At 40.4% G+C, this 23,726-nt stretch overlaps 1 protein-coding gene across 1 annotated transcript; it reads left to right on the top strand.

Annotated features, from left to right (window-relative positions):
- Nucleotides 1-11,642: 11,642 nt before the first annotated feature.
- Nucleotides 11,643-22,933, top strand: LOC103782468 (serine/threonine-protein kinase ULK4-like; the record flags this gene model as incomplete). Its single annotated transcript, XM_008950239.1, has 3 exons — nucleotides 11,643-11,809; nucleotides 15,123-15,221; nucleotides 22,748-22,933. Coding segments are annotated over 3 exons (452 nt in total), but the record flags the coding sequence as incomplete, so codon positions are not given.
- Between the last annotated feature and the right edge of the window lie 793 nt (nucleotides 22,934-23,726).

Raw genomic sequence — 23,726 nt, 5'->3', positions numbered from 1 at the left:
TATTTGCAGCCCATCATTACTTATGAATGAGTTTATTTTTTTAGCTTTTTGGACTCTCATTGTACTCCATAAATGGTTTATCAATTATTTTTTGTGGTGGTCTTATAAGGAGAGGATTTACATATAAAGTTCAATATAGTCCTGTTGAATTGAACAACATTTTCCAGGCTCTACTGCTGTGATCCTGTGTTTGGAGTATCCTGAAACAGTGTAAGCAGAGACACCTGTCTAAATATTTAAAAGCTGTTTCTATTATATGGTACAGCAAATACTAAACTTTATACTTATCTGTTAAAGCTGTTGAATCTTAGGAGCCTAAAGTAAAAGTGACATTGTGGGGTGTAGAACAATAAAAATAGTATTTGAGTTGTGTAAAAATGCAACAGCAATTAGTAGTATGTGGTACTTCCATCAGTTTGTGTAAAAACTGAAGTTCTGAAGGAAGGACCTTTGGTGGGAATGTAGAACATCATCTACAGCAGTTGTTACATTGAACACTGTGTTAAGAAATCAGGCTAGGTGCTTAAAGCAGGGACAATTATTGAAAAGGAAGAGATCTGCCATAAACTGTGGAGTCAGATCATCAGAACTCATTTGCACCTCATGAAAGAAAGATCATCCTTCATGGGTGAGGTATCCTTATTCATCTTGTGGTCCACTGCTCTGACTTTTAGTCAAATGTCAAGAGATTAATTAAATTTCAAATGTCTTTGTGTGTCTTATGTTAAGGTGTGTTCACTATTGCATAGCCAAAAAGTGGCACTCGTGAGACCAACATCTAACTCTGACCTTTTATCTTTTTTTTTATTTTAAGAAAAAGTGTATTAGTCTTTTATATACACAGATCCTTAAAATAATGGTATGTAAATGACAAGGAATTCTGAGCTCTAGGTAGACCCCTAAAGGTTTCTACCTTACCTAAATCTCTGGAGGATATTCTTCTACCTTTCACTTCCTCACAGATAATTGTGTTTTGGTATTTTCAGGAAATCAGGCAGTAGACCCCATTAACTCAGCAACCCAGATCTTCTAACAAAGGCATGGGTGTGACACTGCATGGGACTTTGGATTTTAGGGATACAAATGAGATGTTGGAGTAGCTGGCTTCAGACTTGTGGGATTTTCTCCCAAGATGGGAGAAACTACCTCTAAGGCAGTGAGCAAGGAGGTGGCTGTGGATTAGTCATACAGGAGAAGTCTCCTTCCAAGGAGAAGGCAGTCATTATAAAATCCTGTAGAATACTTTATGTAAACTTATATGTCCTTAAACAAAACCAAACCCTGCAGATTTAGTCTATGAAGAAATGAGATGCATCTTCAAGCTGTTTTGGAAGCCATTTGCTCCTTCCTTAGTAGCCCCTCTTTATTCCTAGGAGGCATAAGGTTTCTGCAGAGCTTTTCCAGGATACAATGTAGGAATATTTAGTTACTGGAGATAGAAAATATGTCCTTTACTGGTTGTCCTTGATATCTGCTTGTGGTACATCACCCTAAGCAAATATAAAGCTAAGTTCATGTGCAGTGTATTGTGTTTCTGGGTGGAAAGATCAGCAGGGAGAATTAGTTAGGGAAATCAATAGGAGAAAGAACCTAGAAATACAGAACAAAAATAAAAGTTTAATGTTGAGAAACAAAATGCTTTCAGTTCAATAAATGTGAACTAAAAAAAATATTTTAAAATACAGAAAAGAAATGCAGACAGACTTGTATCATCCTGAATAGCTGTGTAAATGTTTCTGCTGTGTCATTTGGGTGTGGTGAGGGAAGTTTCTCAGTTAGGGGTTTACATCTTGGAGCCCTTCTCAGCTCCCTGCCAGCACTGCAGGAGTTCACATGGCTCCTGTGAACCCCTGACAGCAGCAGTCGTGTGTCACTGTGCTCATTTGAGTTACAGCTTGTATGGCTGATGGCAGGGAAAGGAGTAGTACCAAAAAATGATCCAAATCTTTCATTCTGTGATAGTCAAGTCTGAGAGACTTTATGCAGAGACCTGATGTTCTTGTCTTTCCACCTAAACCTTGTTGTATTTGGGTAAAATTTGAAAAATAAAAATTTTTATGTGGTCTTTCTAATTTAATGCTTTCTTTTGCTATTCAGGATCTAATTTTACAACATTGTTTAGCTTTGTTTAATCCAAACACTGGATGTTTTATTGCACATTTCATATTTAAGAATTCATTTCTATAAGTAAAATTCTTTTGAGGGCTACAGCTATACATCCTTGTCCACACGTGGATTTTCCACCATCTTAAGGCACTGTATATTCAGCTAAGTGTCATATTCTTATTCAAGTTACTTGGGCAAGTGACCACTCCTTAACTGGTAGGTTTTTCCTACAGCATTTCATCAAGGTCTTGTAGATTTGATATGGTAACTAATTAGGTGTATTTGTATCCATCAGGATTTGGATTTTATAGCCATGTTTCTGCATGTAGTCAGCTGTTGAGGGAACCTGATTGAGGGGCAATGGAAACTCCAGCTTAAGGACAGTGATTCTTCAACCTGCCCTGACAAAAATGTAGATGCTTAACTGATGATACTGTTTATTTTTTTTTTAAAATACATTTCTTATGATACAAATTTGTCTCTCTCTAAAAAAAAAAACCTCTTAGTTTAGCTGACTTTTTTTCTAATTGGACCAAGATTATATTTATATGAGAAGGGTTTATGAAGATAAGCTTGTCAACAAGGACGTGCTTGAGAGTGTGGTGGATTTCAGATCTGAGTTCCAGCAAACCACTGTAACTTTTCATTTAAAGAAGCCCTCAGTTGGTAAATGTTGGGTTGGTTTGTTTTTTTTTTTTAATAAATAAAATTTAAAGGTTTCCATAGTTGTCTCCAGACAGTCAGAAGGTATTGCATCAGCTATCTCTTTCTTCTTTTAGTTGAGGAGAAGGATATATGCTGCCCTTTGAATTTTTAAGATAAATAGGATCAGAAATAGGATATCTTTATGAAGTGTAAAGCTCCGTTCTGTCTCTTAGGAGATTGTAAAAACTGGGAAGATTCTGCCCCCCTCACTGTCACCTGCCTTTAGAAAAGATTAGGAAAAAGGGGAAGAAGCTTCTTGTTCACCTGCATCTATTTAGTCTTCTCTTTCCTGAGGGCCATCTCTCTTTGCTTCTCATATTGCAGGCTGCTTGCTCAAAAAGCCCTCATCCCTATTCCTGTGAGACATGACAAAAATCTGGTGAAGTATTGTCAGTGGATTTACTCACACTATTAAAAGATTGTATTTCTGAGCTAACATGCCCAGATGGTGACACAGCTTTTTAGCCAACGATACAGCCATGAAATATGACTTAATTCCCTGGATGACTGCAGAACCACTGCTACTGTATCTATTATATAAAGACTGAAAAAACAGTAAAATTATCCATGGTGGCTCAGCAGTCTTTCCAATACCCTTTTGTGCTGAATAAACACAGCTGATATATATTTTGATCCCACCACCCAACCCGAATGTCATGAAGCATGGATTTATGCCATCATTTATCTTACAGGAAAAACATGCTCAAATGTTTACTTACTGTGCATTCTCTTCAGAATTTGTCCTTGGGCAGAGCAGGTTCCATACTCTCAGTTAAAGCAGCAGCTCTGCAGCAGGATCCAGTTCAGCTTGTTTTGGGGGACAGGTACAGTGCACTGGTTTTGTTTCCACACTGGGTGGCTTGGGCTAAGGCAGCCTAGTAGTCCAAACCATTCGAGTCCATCTGCCTCTTGATGAAGCAAGCTGAGCTGTAGTACCAGCTGACTTAGTGTGTAGTTGGGGTCAGGTCACTGTGCTGATGAAGATGAAGGCTCTGTTGGTTTAGGTTGTGCTGCTGATGAGTATTAGGTGGGGCACTTTTGGCACAGGCTGAGGTTGGCAGCATGATGGCTTCCAGCTTAAAAATTCCATTGGTGAGGTTGCAAATCATGGATGGGTCAAAGCAGAACAAGTGTCCATGCAAACAAAGCCAGACATGTGCCTGAACCACTTCCTGAGAAGAATAGCATCTGAGGTGGAAAGGCTGTGGTCAGATTGTAGAGATTTACTGAGATGTGCTGTTACTGTACGGCCAGATGACAGCAAATGAGAGTCTGCTGCTCAAATAAAGAGTTGACCTGGCAGAGCAGGTGTAAGGCTACAAAATTTAATCTGGTTGTAGCTACAAAACCAGATTTACTGTCATGTAACATCCTGACCTTTGTTTAAGCCCTTGATCACCTAAGTGTAAACACACCAAGGCCACCGTGGACACTTGCAATTACTCACCGTCAGCTTTCATTTCTGTTGTAAACTTAATTAATGAACAACTCGGGATGTTACAGGGAAATGGTGTAGAATCAGTTTTGTTGTAATAACCAACAGCAAATTCTGCTTAGCAGATACTCCAGCCTTTGCTTTTCTTCTTTGGTCTAGCCATAACAATTGTAAAAGACCCTCACTTGAATATCCCAATATTTGCAAGTTTTCATCCTGTAGAGGACTGGTGTAAATAGACCAGGAGGAGCAGGAATAAGCATATAATATCTTTTCTTACAGAGCATGATTTTTCAGTAGGGAAACATGTAGAGTATTTACCCTTGTTCTTTTTTTCATGTGGGAACAGTAGTCAGCTGTGTTCTGGTTCTGTGATTTAAAACTGAAATCACTCTGAAAAACTGAAATCCTTATCACACTCAGCCCAGGGACCCTTGAAGGCCCAGCTAGAGCAATTAGTGCTGGTAGCCTCGTTCAAAGCTGATGAAGGCTGTCAGTTTGTGACAACAGTTCAGGGCTGTGGCTGCATTTGGAGCCTGTTCCTATCTGGCCTGCACAGGTCCTCTCAGAAAGGCAGCTCTCAAAGTTTCAGTCTGGTCTCTCAAGGATTTTAGTAGAAGGAAAAGTTGATGCCAAAGCAGAAGCCTGTTCAGATATTTGAAGTAGATAAACAGGGTTTAATCTTGTGTGACAGGAAGTCTATTATTAAAATTGCAATCTCTTCAGAAGAATTTCTAGTTCTAAATTAAGCCCAGGATATAAATTCCCCTTGTATTTTATCACATGGTAATAGTTGCAGGCTTGATCTTTCTGAGCAGTAAGTCAAAAGTCTTTATTGACTTTTTACTGACTCTGAATCTTGCTGAATGCAAAGAATTCCTAATTTAACAAAAATAACAAATTTTAGTCTAGTGAAGAAGTTTTTATCTAGGTTTTGCCATTAATTCAGGGATTTCATGCAGCCTTTGTTTTTCTAAAAAGCATACACTGTGTATTAATTCACAATATGCAAGCAGAAATTCTTCCACATAGCTGTGAAGCAACAACTGCTAACATCTCGGGCTAATTTTAGAGGAGGTTTTACAGTCTGTTGCCTCTCAAAGGGTAAGGTGTTCTGTTAGAAATTCTTGGTTTTCATGCAGACCATTGAAACCTGCTGTTTGGAAAAATCTCATGAGCATCATCTAACTTCTGTCTGACAAAACCAAGAGATTTTGAGCTGACCCCTTGTAAGGGCTGAAGCAGGGTGTGTCAGGATCTGATGTATAGCATCTGTAGAATTATTGTGCTTTATAAAATGACTATGAGCTCTAATGTATGCCCAAGGTATGGGGAAAAATATCTTCCCAAAAAACTGCTGTAGGGTTTGCTTAATAACAGCAATATTAGTCCAGACAATGTGACTTTATCTTATTACAGTCTTGGTTTATTTAATATTGGTTTTGTGACAGAAGGCTGTGCTTCCCAGCACTACACAACTGACATACTGAAATACAGTATCAAGAGAAATGCTTCAAGCCATATGGAAAGAATGCAAGTTAGGTGTTTAATGTGTGCAGAGAAATAAATGAGATGTTTACCCTGTGAAATCAGTGTATTACCCCCATCCCTCCCCAGGTCTCCCAGCTGGAAGGGGTGTTTGAGGCTGTGCATCTGCTTCAAGAGATGTTTCTTTCACATCCAGTCTTACAAGCCACCTGATGTGAGGGTTTAAAGTTGGTGTGCACATCTTCAGTGGATCCTACCTTTCTGTTGCATTTCTCACCCACCTTTTTGTAGCAAAGGTCCAACTATTTATTCTCAGCTGCTTCCAGGCCATAAGAGGCAGATAGCATTTGTAGAGACTGTGGTGCCAAGAGCAGACATATCCAAACAGATCAAACCTGTCTGCTGAAATGAGACACTGTTAACACTAACTATTAACTATCAACACTCTGAACAGATGCCCTGAGCATCAGTACAGTCCATACTTATGTGCTGTTAGCTCATAGAAAATTGGGATTTTATTTTTTCTGCTAGAATTGGAAAGCATTTGGATATTCTTAAAATTATTTCCCAAAGAAAGCTACCTTCTGACCCTTCACTCTCTCCCTGTTGAGCAGGTTTGTGTTCACATTGGATGAGTTACACTCCTAGGACCTTAAGGATTGACTCAGTAAATCTTGTCTAGAGCAAACAAAATTCCCTGCCTTCAAAACTTTCTTGTGCTGTGTACCCACATGCACTGTGAACTTGGTTTCACACAGCTTGGAGAGCTTTTCTGACTTACTTTATTCATCCTTTATTTTTTTCTTTACTTTCAGAAGCAGCAGCAAATCAGGAACTCCCAAAGGGCTCAGTGATTATACTTTCAGACATGCTCCTCTTCTGTGTGTGTCATTCTGACTGTGTCTTTTCATACAGAACAACCACTGTTTAGTATAGTTGGTATAATTTGTTCTATTTTGCTGGGTTTGTATTAAGTAGTGTACCCACATGCACTGTGAACTTGGTTTCACACAGCTTGGAGAGCTTTTCTGACTTACTTTATTCATCCTTTATTTTTTCTTCTTCACTTTCAAAAGCAGCAGCAAATCAGGAACTCCCAAAGGGCTCAGTGATTATACTTTCAGACATGCTCCTCTTCTGTGTGTGTCATTCTGACTGTGTCTTTTCATACACTGTTTAGCCTAGTTGGTATAATTTGTTCTCTTTTGCTGGTTTTGTGTTAAGTAGTCAAACGTGTTCAACAGGATGTGATTTTATTATTGCTAAATTGTTCAAGTTGTGTTTTAATATCTTTTATCACACTCAGGTACTTCTTTTTATGAGAGAATCCACTTGATTTTCTATCTCTTAGTTGGCTGTTGTATGAACCTGTTGGTCTTGGCCACCTACATGTTTGTTCCATAGATGATATTTTAGAAGAAAGTAAATTTCCTGTGGGTATAGGATAACTCACCAAATCTTGAAATCAGTGGTGATCTAATTTTCTCTCCTGGTTTATTCTGCCCTCAATAAAATTACAGTTACTAACACAAATAATTCCTAAATAAAAGTGGTAACAAATAACAAAAATAACAACAAGAGCACTGAGCATCTTTTAAAAATGTGATTACCCTGAAGATACTGTTTGCTTTATGTTGCCTGTTTTCAGTTCTTGTGAACAGGAGACCTGGAGTAGTAGGGCTGTGGTGCAAAGAATGCAGCTTACATCCCAGGCTCTGTAGATGATAAGGTTTTATGGAAGAGTCTTTATGACATTTTGGATTATCTGTAGTGCTCAGGTATGGAAAAACTGATTTCTCTGTGAAATAATCTATCCGACTTCAGTGCCAGGTTTCTTCTTAGGACCACTTTTGAGTTTTTTCATTAACATTTAAAAGATGATGAAATATGTTTGCTAGATAGTCTGGAGATATTCATAATTTCTATCATCATCATCATCATTTTGAGCTGGGGTGGGTTGGTTTGTTTTATTTAAAAGAAAAAAAATAAAGGAGGGGGGAGTGTGGCAAAAAACCCCAGCAGGTCCACTGTGTCACTGTGTCTGAGAGAGGAGGAGGAGGAGAAGTCTCGTGGGTCTCTCTCTGGTGACAGCCCTGGGGAGCCAGGCGTGGGACAGGGGGACAGGCAGCTCTGGGAGAGCTGCCTGGGCAGGACCAAAGCCAACCCCTGCTGGGGGCTGGGGGCTCACTGCCCTGCAGAGGGGACACCCCTGCTCTGCTCTGGCAGCCTCAGCTGGAGGCAGGCAGCCACCTCCACTGCTCTGATTGCTGGTAGGCATGAAAGGATTGCCTAGAAGATTGCTTCCTAGGCTGTCCTTTGATGTTTTGTAGGAATTGGAAGTGAAGATTTCTTTTCCTTTATCCATCTGGCTGATAGGTGAGAATCAAATCTCCCCCCTGCACTTTCCCTCCAAAGGCACCACGGCACGGTCTGTCCCAGCCCTCAGGGGCCAGCAGGCTCCTTTCATCTCTGTCAAGGTGTGTAAAACACAAGCACAGTCGTCACAGCCCACGCGCTGTGCCTCTGGCAGGGCTCTCTGGGCAGCAGAAATACCCTGCTCTGGACACTGGGTTTCCCAAACGCTGGCAAACTGGATAGGAATTTTGGATGCAATTCCTTTAATACACACTGGGAATCTTGGGCTGCAATTAGAACAGGTTCTTTAATTCCAGTTCCCTTAATTCATAAACACCATCATTCTGATACATGTTCTGTGATTTTTGTCTTTTTTCTTCTGCAAAATTTGAATAGCAGAGAGCCACACTGAGGCTGGGTATTTGAAAGCTACTCCTTTTACAAATAAATACAAGGCATGACTAGTGCACTATGAAGTGTTGTAATAAATTGAAACTGTAGCTATAACCCATACAATGTGATATACTTGTTTGCTGAAATTTGCAAATTAAGAGTAAATAAAAATCTGTAAGTTAAATTTTTTATTTAATTCTCTTAGTAAATGCTCAGCTGAGAGAAATGGTGATGCACTATAACTCATGTAATCTGTCACATGCTTAGAAGTATCAGAATACTTTAAAATGTGTAGCTTTTCTCAGTAGAACAATCTTCCTGTGTTTAATTGTGTTTAGCTCTCCTCTGTGATACAGAATTCAGACCCACCACTTCCAAAGCTCAGGAGTGCCTGGGAGGTGCCTTTTGAATCAGAGCCTATTGTACTATCTCATGAAGAGTTGAGAGTTACTGGGTGAGGAATTTAGGTCTCATAACTATAACTCAGAAATATATTACCTGTGGTTTTTAAAGGTAAATACTGGTTTAGGTGTTGTTGGAAATTAAGAAGAATGTGGTTCTTGAATCAGTTATAAAGCTTGAAAAGAAACTTTCAACGTTATCTCCTGAAACTTAGAAACCCAGATGCAATTTTTATATTATGTATACAGTTGGTTTATTTTTAGAATTGCATGCTCTTTTTTCAGGCTGTTCTGGGATTCAATTTCTGGAATACTGAGATATGTCAATTTGACTCTTTATAACTACCTTAAACTAATTACAGTGGCAGTGCCCAAAGCTGTAAAACTTGTGTTGAATTTTGTCACGGTCACTCTAAGTTCTACCAGCTCCCCAGCCTTCACTTCTGGGGACAAAGAACATATTTTGTCCTGTGGTCTAAGCAAGGAGTGTATTTGCATGTCTATAATTGTGGCCTCCAACTTTCATTTTGCTGTGACACAATGAAGTATTTTAAAGTACATGCCTGGAACTTTTATGTGGCCAAGAGGTCAGTCTGTTTTGGTTTATTTTTTATCTGAGCAACCAAGTGTTTATCAGGTTTCTGTCTGAATTGTGGAGTGTCTTAGGGAACATTTTGCACCCGTGCTTTATTTTAGTAATAAAGTTTTGATGTTAAATTTTCCAAAGGTGTTTTATGTCCCAGACAAATGTGGGGGTTTATTCCCCACAATTTCCAAATTGAACGTGCAGATCTGTACACAGAACTCTGCATGAGCATGTGTCTGCCTGTATAAAACCCCCCAGTTCTGATGCTTTAGTTAGCTAAGTAAATGTGAATATCCTGCTGTATCTCAGGGGTTTGGAGGCAGGGTTGCTAATACAGTAGGATGTAAATACTTCAGCATTAATCTCCAAGTCACTGTCTTAAGGGTTGTGTGTAAACCATCAAGAAATAATAGGGTGACATGTTCATTTTGATGTGGCTGTGGGCTTTGTGGTCAAACACAGGCAAAACAGTGTGCTGGGACATACCCTTGCAGGCAGTTTTGCTTTGATAGGGACCCAGCCTTTACTGGACTGTTTTCTTAGGTTTGTTCTAATTTAGGCTGGTGGAAAAAAAGGCACAGAATAACCCCAAGTTTTGTATTGGGTAGATATACAATTATGTCTGTGGGTTTTTTTTCCTCCTTGGTGACATCACTTCAATGTGTCTCTGCTTTCTATCTCATTTTTCTATGAAGTGTTCAGAAGTGCAGCAGCAATTGTACTTTTCAAAAAGGAGAAGGAAATTAAAAGTGCTATGTTAGACTGATGAAATTTTGAGAGTTTGGTTTATGCAGACAAAGCTCCAGGAAATGGAAAGCTTAGCCTGAGCTGTAGTCCATCAATCAAACTGTTGTGAAAGAGTAGTGCTAGTAATCAGAAAAACACAATAGATGTGAGATGGAAGAAGAGTGTGAGACTTAATGATCCCGACCCATAACTGTGTTCTAAATGAATGTTTTTGTATTTAATTTCCTGAGGGAAAGTATTAAGGGTAGATGAATAGGGAAGGAAAATATTTCATGGAATTTTAGTTAAGCTGATGGGGTATCTATGGAAGCCAAAAAATGGTTCAACACCTCCCAGATCTGACTGCCCTGAAAAGCTGAATGGTGTCATTATATGTTGTATTCTACAGTGGCTCATTTTAATCTTGTCCTGATGTTTGAAAATATCTATGCAGTTACTTTTTAAAGGAGAATTTGTAAAAGGAAGTGATATACTTCAGTGAAATACTTCATTTTTGGCAGTCATGTGGACTAGAAGCTAATATGCTACTAATATACTACAATATTACTACACGTGAGCACCCAAGTCACAGTCTGGCCAAGTGCCAGCTTTTAAAAGAAGATGGTTTACAAACATAATTATGTCACTGATAAGGAGCAAAGTCTTCCATTCCTTATAAAACTGAAAGAAAAAGATTAAGATCAAATGTAATGAACTCTGTTGCTTTGTGTTTGAAAGTAAGAAAAGATTCTGAATTGAATCTGTGTTGCCCTGAAATGGATTATATTTTTTCTGATATGGGAATTGATTTGTGGGTTAGGCAAGCTACAGGAGCTGATGTTATTAAATTTCTAAGGAGCTTAAAAAAAAAGCTTCAAAGCAAGAAGGTATTTTCAGGAAAATAGCTATCATCAGTCAAGTCTTAATAGCATTTTAGTTGTAGCATTCAGTATTTCATTAATAATGCCCTTCCAAATATATTTTATGTTAGGCATAACACTGTTCAACTCTGCAATTAAAATGGATGGGAAAAGTTGTAACTGGCAGGCCAGTTAGGAAAGAAAACTTGAGGCTCTGACCTTGATGGGTTATTTTGAAACAGCCTGGAGAAATTGTTTAAATTTTGTGACCAGGAGTGTTGTGAAAGAGACCTGTGTACCAGCAGGGGACAGAAAAGTTTAGGATTCAAAGTATGTCTTCATTTAATGAATGTTACATAATTTTCCATGCAGTTAGCAAATTTGATTGTATCTCTTTATGAGCTGCTCCAAACAGAATTAGGAGAGGAAGTAATTATAATAATGGCAAAAAAGAGGAAAATTAATCCATATTCATAACGTACATCAAACTCATTTTTATCCTAATCTGTTCTTTTTGACTAGGCTGCCTCCCACACTGTCCTTTTCCTCACAGTCTCTCTTGTCTTTGTCTCTCTCTCTCTGTGTAGGACTGGCTCACCATCTCTGTAAGCTCCTGGTGGACACCGTGGCTCTGTACTTGGAGGGTGATGACAAGAGCAGCCCCAAGACAGCAAGTGCCCTGCTGCTGTCCCTGCTGGACACCCTGCACTGCCTGCTGCTCTACACAGCCAACGTGGTGCGCCAGACTTTGCAGGTAGGGCACTGATTTCCTGGGGTCATCACCATCTGAAATGGTTTTTTTCTGTTAACTTCCTGTTACACTACTCATGAAATTCCTACAGTTCTGGGTTTATTTAATTTTTAGCGTGGTAGAAAACAAAAAGCACATTTTTTTCCACATCATGTCACTGCTCCGTGTAGCTACTTGTCTGGACTATCTCTGCTAGCTTCAATGTGTCCTGGAAACAAAGATCCTGGCTGACTGGTTTGTTTCTGTGCTCAATCAGCAGCTTAATTCAGCATTTCCTGGATGATTGTTCAAAGCGTTTTTTCTTCTGTCTGTTTTAAAAGAAAAAGATAACTGTAAAAAAACAACATCTTTTCATTATAAATCACATGTGATTACTCAACTTGAAGAGCATGTGTAACCTTTGCATGTGCACTGATAAAAGTATTCTCTCTTTCATGCTGCTCAGTGTGTCTTCCAAGCTGCTGTTTGAACCACTGCAGCTCCTGGCATTGCTAGGACTTCCCCCTCCAGTGAAGTCATCTTCCTCCTTAAAAATGAAGCACAAAAAAGATACTATTCAAAGAAACTGCACACAATGCTTTTAAAAACAAAAGAAGAAAAATCATTCATCTTTTTTTAGGCATGATGTTAAGCTGGCAATATTTGCTTTAGTTTTAAAAGATCCACCAAATTTCTAAGTTAGCCAAGTGGAACAAAATTCTGTATTGAGGCTGCAAACAACACCACCTGCTCCACATGTCAGGGTTTGGATCTTCTTGGGATTACCCCTGAAGAGCAGAGAAGCCTATGAGGTCCAGTGTATCTGGTGACTAGAAAGACTGCAGCCAGGTTATATTGTCTCTCAGGACACGTCTTCTCCTCTGTTGGTGGTTTGGTGTGGTTTTTGTTTGTGAAAGTTTAATGTGTTAAGTGAGTGCTGAAAATGGAGCTTGCTTTTCTTCCCTTACACAGTTTTACATAGTCAGGTGTATTATTCACCTCTCTGTGAAATACCTGGTTGAGTTGTTATTTTTCAAAGAAACTGAACTTAGATCGGGTGGTACAACACCTTATCTTTGCTGTGTCCTCTGTTAGCAGGTTCTGTAATGGGTTTCTCATCTAAGAATCACTCTGTAAATCAAATTTTGTAGGCTAATTGCTACTTGTCATATTATTGGCCTCGCTCCACACAATCACAAAGAGCTAAATTCTGTACTTGCAGGGATGAGGCCAATTATACTGGAGGGCACAGGAGGAAAGAGGATCTTGCACGTGGATTGCTGATAGTACTGAAACTGCTGATTTTCATTCAGATACAAAATTAAATCTATACATTCAAAGCCAAATTCTGTTCTGGCTTTACATGAACACGTCGGTTGATTGATGCTGTGAAGCTGCAGCACCAGTTTTGTCCAGCCCTAGTCAGAGTGTCCTGCTTTGCTCCAGAAGGCTAGCAGGTAACAGGAGGCTGCTGGAAACCTGAGTTCTGAAGCATAGCTCTGCCCTGTACCCCTATAAAGCTAATTTGGTGGTGGCAGTACTTGCCTTGCCATACTTGTCTTGCCAGTACTTGCCACAGGGCCACTGTGAGTTCCAGAGCTGCCTCAGTACATATGCCCTACTCAATCATGGCCATGAGTTGCTGACTGCTATTTACAGCACATCTGCAGAATATTCCACTACCCACCTGGCACTGACTTCATCACTGTGGTGGTAACAGATATTCCTGCACTGTTTTCACAGGCATCTTCTGAATTCTAAGACAGAACTTGAATACAGGAATCAAATTTTCCTCACATGATCCATTTTGGAGCCTTACGTTGGCTTTTACAGATGGTGCTACCTCCACTTGAATCCTTTTTATTTAAGCTTTTTATGTGTGAAGTGCTCACCTCATCCAGGTGCACAGGCAGAACACCCCAGCACTTCTCCTTGGCCTTGCAGTACTTCATGCTGAGTGGTGCAGGGAACTGCATCCAGCTTCCTTCAGCTCTTTGCTCTCCTGAGGGGAAGTCCAAGTGCCTGTGTTTTCATGGAAATGGTGCAGAGGTTCAGGTTAATTTGTGTGTCTGCCCTTTGTATGCACATAGAAAGAATTCCTTTACAGATATTGTTCATTCTCTTCCCAAAGACACTAAATCTATAGAAGCAGGCAAATGTCCCTGATGGAGGATGTCTTTCCTCTCACCCAAGCACTAACCAGAAAAAGCTGTTGTGAATTTTGCTGAAGTGCAGGTGGCTCACTTCCCTTTCTCAATTAGCATAAACTCCTTTTTTTTTGTCCTCTCTGCACTATATCTTTTTGCCCTTCTTGGACTTCAGCATTCCAGGTCATTGTGATGAGTTTGTGAGGGACATACCAATGTGCCTTATTACCTGGAGAAACAGCTCTTCACATCTCTTTCATTTCAAATTTCTTGCCAGAAGAAAGACTTGATGCTTTCAACTCCTTAATATCAAAAGTAGAGCTGCAGCAGTAGTGACTCCTGTCTCAGGAGTCTTGCTCCTGTGTTCTCTCAACCCAACAAAAATCCTCAGCTGTTCACTGGGATGATGGGTTTAGGGTTGAGCTTTAAATGAAACACAGCACAGAATGATTTTTAGATGCCTTCTCTAGACAAAACATTTACATTTTCCTCCAGCAGCTCAGCTGTGCAGGGTCAGGGTCCAAAGCTGGTGGGAGATAATGAAGGTAAATGGCCAGTCTTGCAAGCAGACCCTTCTGGTGTCCTGGGGCAAGGAGGGCTCATAAAGAGCTCTGCTGAGGGTGGTGGGGTGCGTTGGTCAGGAGGGGGGTGACAGTGGGCAGAATTACAACCAGTAACAGATTGTATCAGATTTTGGTCACAGTTTATTGCTCCTGTTTCAAAGCTAATACAAATTGTTGTAACATGTTATGAATATTTCAGGATCCAGTGTGAGTCAGAGGGGCAAATGGGACTTTGTTTCTGGGAATCCTAACTTCTCAGTTGCCTCAATTTTCTTGTTTGGAGTCACACTTGAAATTGTCCCTGATGAAGGAAAAAAAAAACCTTTCATGATAAAATGTCTGGGTCATGTTGAGAGAGAACAGAAATGAATAAAGCATTTCTGGCTTCAGAGCTGCCCTTGGCATGTACAGTTTGTAGCATCCTGCTGGAGAATCATCCTGCAGGTGGGTGCCTGGAGCCCACCCAGAGTAGGCACACTCCTTGGGAGCAGGGGATGCCTCACCAGGAGAGAGCAAACCAGCCTCCTTCAGACATCCTTTCCAACTTCGACTCCCTCTTGGACCTAATTTGTTTCTCAAAACTGAGCAGTCACTAAGGTTGCTTTTTTTTTTTCTCATCTTATTAAGGCACAGAAATGTGGCACAGGAGGGGACACACAGGCTGCTGAAGGCCTTCTGCTGATCAATCAGCCCCTGACGGAGCTCATTAGCCTGCTCATTCAACTGGTGAGAATTTGCTTGTCTGGAAGCCTTTTGGAATGTTGCTGAAGCTGGAATTATTCAACTGAATTCAACATCTTAGAGCTGTCTGCTAGCTTTACGTTCCTTATAAGGTCCCACCAGTACAAAGGAAGGACTAACAATTTTTAAGAAATTATAGGTCACACTGACTTCCAGGTTACCAGTGATATCAGAGTGAGTCTATCCCCATCTTGGAAGTGGGATGAGCAGCAGGCTGCAGATCCTCAGTTCAGATACATACATATGTACATATGAGGGGTCTAGAGGCCAAGTGTGGGGAGGAGCAGCTGAGGGAGCTGGGGGTGCTGAGCCTGGAGCAAAGGAGGCTCAGGGGAGACCTTCTGGCTCTGCACAGCTCCTGACAGGAGGTTAGACTCAGGTTGGGTCTTCTCCCAGGCAACAAGTGGCAGGACAAGGGAAGAGGCTCAGGTTGCACCAGGGAATGTTTAGGTTGGACCTGTGAAACAATTTCTTCCCTGGAAGGGTTGGCCCAGGCTGCCCAGGGCAGTGGTGGAGTCCCCTTTTGTGGAGGGATTGAAAAACTGTGGAGATGTGGTGCTGAGGGACATGGTTTAGTGGTGACCTGGCAGTGCTGGGGTGATGGCTGGACATGATGACCTATAAGGTCTCTTCCAAAACAAACAATTCTATGATCCTATTTATGGCCAATTTTGATCCCTTCAGACAGGACTAGCAATTGTTGCATAAGGAAGGGGTGAGATTCAGTTTGAAGCAAGTACTGCTGCCATTGGAAAACTCAGTAAACTTAAAATTAGTTTACAGTGAGTAATGCCTTTTAATACAATTTTCTTGATTCTGAGCTTTCTGAGTTTTTCTCAAGGGTTTAGTTTTATTTGAACAGGGTCCTGAGGGACTTACAAGTGAGAACAGACCCTAGTGACCTGTGACCATCTTTCAAGTGTGGCTGTTCCAAGTCAGACTCTTGTAGGGTTTACGAGATTTCCCAGCCCCATGTGGAAACCTCAAAGGGGCTGAACTGTGGCCCTGATGTGTCCCATCAGCTCAGCCCCCACAGTCCTGTGCCAGGGACTTGCCTTGGCTCCATCTGCAGGAGCCTGTAGGAGAGGAATGCTTCCTGAGAGCCTGCCCCAGCCTTGAGTTCAACACACAGCCCTTCAAAGGGGCTGTCACAATGTCCCTGTGGCATGTCACACTGTCCTTCCCGGGTTATTTCACTTGGAGGCATTTCAGATTCACTGCCCTCTCTTCCAGACATAATTTCTTTGGCTTGTTTTTCATTTAAATGCAGGTTTTCAGACCTATTGTCACAGGAATACCTGTGGCACTCTCTGTCATCTTCTATTATGGTGAAGAACATGATTCCTTGATTCCTTTCCTACCTACTTTTGCATTATACGTGTTGCTAAGTCATCCCTTGATGGATTTATTTTAACCAGTTATTGACAAGGGCTTTTTGGAAATGTTCACTGAATGACCTAAAACAAAGTCATGGAATTTTGACTATATATTATTTTATCTTTACAAATTATTGTCATTTTTTTCTATGCTTTTTAAATCTCTAAATATGATAAATAGTAAGACATGAAGAGGTGGAAATGTTCCCTTAAAGTGAAACTAGCCATAAATTTATATTGCATTAACTCTCTAAAGACCAGAAAATTAGAGGCCAAGCTTTATTCAGCCTGTACCACCTGGAAGTCTTTTAAAAGTTTTTAATTAAAGGATAGGATAATTGTATAGTTAGCATGTACTGATTAGATTCTGACTTGCCCTTCTATTTCAGCAGCAGGGCTGGAAATCACTGCTAGGTTTTGCTTTGTTCTGTATTCCCACAGATTCTGGTATGTTTAAAGGGCTCTTTTAAAATCTGCTGATTTTAACATATGGGTAAGGAGGAAAGACCATTGGTGCTGCCTTTGTTTGGTTTGGTTTGGACTTTTGTTAAAGATTTTGTAGCAGTGAGGGAATTTCTCCTGTGTGTCTTTCTCTACATCCGTGTGCTTGGTCAGGCATGTGGAAGTTATTGCAGCTGGGCTGGTTAGATTTTATATCTTTTATCCATTGCTGCATTAAACATTTCCTGTTCAGGCTGGAAGAGCTTGAACAACAGAATAATAATTTTAACATTTAGGATCCACTTGTTTAAAATGTTTTGTGCTCTGATCTCTTTAAATAGGACTATTCTTGGTGAAGTCTGGTGGGTCTCCAGATGTTACACACTCCTCACCCCTCCAAAGACTCATGTGCTGCCAGCAGTAGTTCCCTGGATTTGTTGAGCTCTGCAGCTAAATAACCTTTTCTTGCCATTTTGAGACATTCAGTTCTCTGAACTTTATTTTCTGGAGCTAACGGAGGTCTTAAATTCTGAACTAACCATCACTTTAAGATATTGCAATAAAATGATTTTCTCTGGTTTATGATTTCTATCCAACTTACCATATTTATAGTTTATGTCAGTTTGGATAACTGCTTTCCCTCATTGATATGGATATCCCTCAAGTAGATGGTTGTTCCATGCCCCATTGACTTCTCTATTTATTTCTTTTCCTCAAGTTTTACATATTTATCTCTTAATAATCCCTCAAAAATCAATGAGTTAAACTTGAAAATGTCAAAAACTTAGAATCAATTTTTTCCCTTCTGTAATTGTGATTTAGTCCATCACTGAGGGCTTAGCAAAGCAAGCGTAGGAAGCCTGGAGTGAATGTAAATGAAACTTCAGAATTCTTAAAGAATGTGAAAGAGAAATAATTACAAATTCTGTCATGCAGAAAACACTGCAAATATGGAGAATTCAATATTTAATCCCATGATCAGTCTGCTCTTAATTGATCAGTAAGAGGAAGCTAAATTGAGCGTTTAGTCTTCTGCTTGGCAGCTTTGTGTTTAAAAGTTAATTACACTTAGCTTTTTTGTGTAATGTTTCTCCACTTGAACATAAATGTAATTTGATTATAATGCTGAAACGTGCAGCAATTATAGAAGACATAAAATATCCCTAATTTTTGATGAACAGTTATACGGGGGGGGAAAAAAATATTTACTTTTGAAATCACTTCAATGTGGATTTTCAGAAACATTTTTATTTTTCAGAAACCTTGCCAGTGCCTCTAAATAAGAATTTAATTTCTCTGTAGATCCAAGATTTAGATCCTAGGTGTAAATCTTCTATTCCTTTTTTCTGCAGCCTCCCAGACTGCTGGGAAAGCACTTTTCCTGTCTTCTGGTGGTAGGCTTCCTCATCATACTCCTGCTGGCAGAAACTGCACTTGGTCCCTGTGCTCTGTATATTACTGTTGAAAGGCTTGTTAGATATGTGCAGACATGAAGAGGACAAATAGGAAGCCTCAGTGGACATGGGTCACCAAGAGAATCTCTTCTAGGCCCTTTCTGTCTCTGTTTCACTGGTGGATCTCAGGCTGTGCCCTGACCTCAGTTCCAGAACATGTGAAGGTGTTTGCCAATGAATGAGAACAACTGCAGGAGAATAACGACCCTGGAGGCTTTAGAATTTTACTTCCCATTTCTAAGGAATACAGACAATCCTGGGCTCAGAGTGGACAGAGAGATGTTTATTTCCTGTATTGTATAATGTATTGCTGTTATTGCACTTGACATGTTATCTGTGAATTATACCTGATGAACTGTCTTCTACAGAGCTACACTAAAAGCCAACCAAACAAAAACCAAACAAGCAACAAAAACACCAAAGAAAATAAGGAGTATGTTGTCCCAAGCAGAGAATTTCAGAATGGCCATTTAGTTTCTCAGCAATTAGGCTAGATTAAAATGAACTGGAAATATATTGCTTTAAAAAAAATCTCTTCCCTTAGGTAAGAAGCCGATTTTGCCCTAAGCCAAAATAAAATCTTTTTTTCATTTGAAACTGCACATTTTTACTAATAAGAACAGCATAATAACATTAGCATTTAGTAATAATAATGGTTTGCTTGTACAGTTTGTTTAATGTTTGCAAAATCATCTTCCCTATAGTCCCCACTGGTGCTGCCTTTACAGCGCATCCTGTAATCACATTACTGATCTAATGAACATCCATCCCTTGTCGTAATAAACTCTCTTTGTGTATAACCTCATTAATCCCCTGAAATAGTGTCCCCTCCGGGTAATCCAGACGCTTTCTTTGTGCCTCTAAAATTAGATGCTGTGTAACAACTCCAGCAGTGTGAAAAGTGCCACTTCAGCTCAACGGATCACACGGTGCTCGCAGGGGCGTGCAGCTCCCAAACGCCTCAGAGCGAGGGTGCCTCTGACAGCAGCCTCAGAAACACAGATGTGTAGTGACAGGAAACTTCCTCCTCCTCCCCACGTTAACTTTAGAACACACAGAGCAGCTTCTACCTAGAAAGGCAGAGAAATAGAATAGTTTGTTCTGAGCCTGTTCACAGGAAGTTCTAACATAGCCATAAAAATTAAGTAAAAGCTACTACACAAACTTGATTGCACAAAAGCCTTAACACGAGGCATTACTTTAAAATTTTGAAATGAAGAACAAATCCACGTTTCTGAGATAGATACTGGCCATAATTATGACTCTAGCTGTTCAGTGATTTATTTTAAGGTGCTGGATTTTCACTGAGCTATATACAATAGCCCAGAATATTAACTGCTGCAAGAATGAAGGAGCACTAACATTTCTACCTTGCTGAAGGGCTGAATCCATAATCCCCCCAAAGACTGATAAAGCAAAAGGAAACAAAAGGCCCCTAGAGTTTTTTAATGTATTAAAATTTCGTATGAAATATTAAGGGGCATATATTTTCTTAAAGAGTTAGAACTCGAGTTTCTCATGGGCTTCTCCTCCCCTGAAAGAACAAAAACTTCAGTAGCTGCTGTCATGAAAAACTACAAATGCATTTTGAAGGCTTAAAATATCCTTCTTCATATCAAATGGAGTTGTTATGATTAGAAAAATAATCAGAACATTGTTCTGGATGATTAAGAGATGAACCATCCATCTACATTCACTGCCTGGCAACATGATTCTAGCTTTGCTGTTCTTCTTAGACATGAGAGACTATTTGCTTGAATTCTGAATTTGCATTCCTTGATTTTCTATATTTATAATATTTTCAGTCATAGCTTTTGTTCATACTGATAATTTTCTTCAGATCCTCTGCTCTTTATAACCAGTACTAACACTGACTGGCAGCCAATGTTAAATTTCAAGTTACCAGCTTAGGACTTTTGACATCTAAATCACTGGCTGTCAGCAGTGAAACAGCAAAACAGGGAGACTCACAGAGAAGCTGCTGATGCAGACATACTCACACAGGGACATTGCTTTAATTATTGATGGGGCAGGCTGCAGGCCACTGATTCCTGTCCCCTCCAGAGCAAATATGGGCTTTCCTAGAGCTCTGCTTTAGGGTAAGAGATGAGAGGGATGTATTCAAGTTGTTTAGCATGAGGGGTTTTTCAGTGGAGGACTTGGTTTTTCAAGTCAGCTCAAAGCCCACTGTGAGACCAGGGGAATTTTTTTGGCCCTGATAAGGACTGAGGACATAAATGGTGCTACAAAGTTTGTTACTGTTTGTAGCTTTTCCTCCTTTTTAGCCTTGCTGTTTACACTGCTGATGTTATTAGATATTTCTGGGTGTTGGATAGGCAGCAGTCAAATAGGTGGCATTTCAACTGGTGTGAAGAAAAGTCACACAGCCCAACTGTGGAAGAAATAGCTGCTGTGGTCCTGTCATGTGCACAGCATGAGGTCAGATAGGATGGGATGTGTCTTGGGGCTGTGGATTCAGAGCTCACTTCTCTGTTCAGTCTGGTTTTAACATGAAGCTAATGGCAAACAGGATTGTATTTGCATGCAGGTCCCTGGGGAATCACTGCCTGAGTGTCTGAGGAGTCCGTGTCTGATCAGATGCTCACAGATTGCTCTAAAGGAACTGTATGAGTTTGCCTTAAAATGCAGAAACTTGGGAAGCTCGTACTGCAGATTGAATCATTGTTATGGAAGTGGTTGGGTGTGTTAGATAAATGGCTGGAGAGCTTATAGAAATGGTTTCCATTTTATGGTCAGTGAAAAATAGTCTGTTAATCAGATTTCAACCTAGCTTCTTTGTATTCAGATAGTGCTTCTGGAATTCAAAACCTGAGCAGGAGTGGCAAGATGGTTTTACACTTCTGTATCTTACTGGCTAAGACCACCACAGGTATAAATTGTTCAGGTCATGGGTGGTGAGGCACAGAAAGGCTGTTGCCATCATTGAGTCTAGGATCTTGTATAACAAGAGACATAGGACTTCCCTAAATTAATCCTTCATTATATAAAGGGATTTGTTATTTTTTTTAAACAAAAAATATTTTTATGACATAAATTGCTTGTGATGGAGAATCTGTCTCAGTTCTAAGAAAGTTGTTCCAATAGTTAATCACTTACTAAAGAAAGAAATTAAAAGGAAATCAAAGTATTGTCTTCCCTCTCCTCTGCATTGCTGTGTCTGAAGTTTTGAGCTCTCGTGTCTCACCAGGCCTTTTCCAGGTAAAGAATTAACCTGTCCTCAGCCTGCTGCTTCTCCCACCTGACAGAGAGAACACAGAGAGTGCCCTTTAACCCCCCCTTTGATAAGCCATAGACATTAAATTCCTGCAGTCCTTTGCTGTTAGGTTTTCCTCTTGCTTCTTCCCAAGAAACCTCTGATTTTTTTCACTAGCTTTCATAAACTGTCTGTGCTAAAACTAGGCATTGTATTCCTGTTGTCTCTCCTACAGAGCCAAATGCAAGCATCATTTATTTGTAATGTATTCTTATATAATTAAAATAATATAGCTTATTTGTTGTTATTTCCAGATCATACTCTCAAGAAAGGTAGAAACCATTTTGACAGTGATGTTGTACTGTGAGAAGCTCATTTAAAGATGACTTTTAGCCACGTCCCCAAACTTTTCCCATGATTTTACTTCCCAGGAAAGAGTTTTTCCATCTCATTGTCAGGGCCTGCTCCAGTGTCTGTTCTTCAAAGGCATGTAGAAAAGCTGGAGTTTGGGAAATATTTTAAACCTGCAAAACATACCTCCTAGTGTGACTGCTGAAAATCCATTAAATAGCTGGGTAGCCTGTGCTCTACCTCAGCCAGAAGCCATAGACTTGATTTAGAAATAATTAGATGCAGTTTTATGGTGTGCCATGTTTGGAAGATGAGACATCATGGCTATAATGATGCTTTGTGCTGTTGCTGTTACTATTTCAAGAAAAATACATTGTCTGAAAATAACAAGAGTTGGGAGCTGCATTTTCAGTGCTTTGTGATGTCACTGTAGGTAGGTTATTTGACAGAGTCATAGTGGAGACATTGTTATGCTGCTGCTTAAGAACAGATATGGTTTAATTATAGTTTCATCACTTTATTAAGCTTAGCTTAATGGACTTTTGAGTCAGTCAACTAGAAGTTATTCTTTCCTGGCACAATACAAATGTAATATTCTTCCAGATCCCCAGTGAAGTGCAATTTATCTGGAATTGGCATTGGATTTTTATTTGCTCGTTTTTTGTTCTTCTTTAGCTTCCCAGTGAAGATGCAGAGATCTTTGTGAGTGCCTTGCAGTGCTTGTCGTTGCTGGTCCAGCTCTATGGGGGGAGCAGTCAGGAGAACATGTCTCCAGAAAACATGGAGACCTTTGCTGAGGTACTGAAGTCCAAAAAAGATACCAGACAACTGAAGCTCCTGTTGAAGATTTTAAAGAGACTGGTGAGTCAGCTTCTAAACTTTTTAAAAGTCTGTGTGTTTCCTTTACATGGTTGGGTCACTTTTTGGGCTGTTTTTTCCTCTTAAAAGAGTATAAAAGATTTTTTTTAAATGGAATGTATGAAGGAAAATGTCATATCTTTACATTTCAGTTAGCACCTCTGGAGAAGTTAGCCTCCCATACTTCAAACCTCCTGCAGACTGATGGCTGCATTTCTTCTGTTTAAGCGTTCGGCCGTGTCAGTAACTGGGGTTAGTTGTGTTTGCTTGGCACTTCGGCCTTCTGAACACCTTCTGAAAGAACTTATACCTTGTAGCACTAAAGAGCCTTTCAGAATCACAGTGCTTGATTTCAGGGTAAAGAAAGACTCCAATTTTTTTGTGAGGAGAGCTGTGGCTCCTTGTTCTCTCAGTCACGGGGACCGCTCCTGCCGCCGCTTCCCGCAGAATGCCAGTGGGTGGGAGCCTGCAGGGGCTGGCTCTGGGCCTGCCAGGCTCACCAGGCTCTGACAGGGTGAAATGCTGGGGTTTGAACCCCGAGCCCCCAAATTAAGGTTGCCATATGGGTGATTCCCACAGCCCTTCATCCAGAGGTGCTGAGTTTGCCTTAGAGCTTCCCCCCAGGGTGCGGCCGGCCCTGCAGGGAGAGCCAGAAGGGAAATGAGCCCCAGGGGTCCCGCAGGGAGCTGACAAAGGTCAGGGGTCTGCTGGGGGATAAAAGCTGGGACCACTGGCAGGGAGTCAGGAGGGTCTGTGTGTGGGGGGCACTCCCCAGAGCTGCCTGGGTCAGGGGAGA

Source organism: Merops nubicus, unplaced genomic scaffold, assembly GCF_000691845.1.
Source record: "Merops nubicus isolate BGI_N331 unplaced genomic scaffold, ASM69184v1 scaffold3992, whole genome shotgun sequence".
NCBI lineage: Eukaryota > Metazoa > Chordata > Aves > Coraciiformes > Meropidae > Merops > Merops nubicus.
Note: the sequence above shows the minus strand (reverse complement) of the source record. Positions and strands in the feature narration are given on the sequence as shown.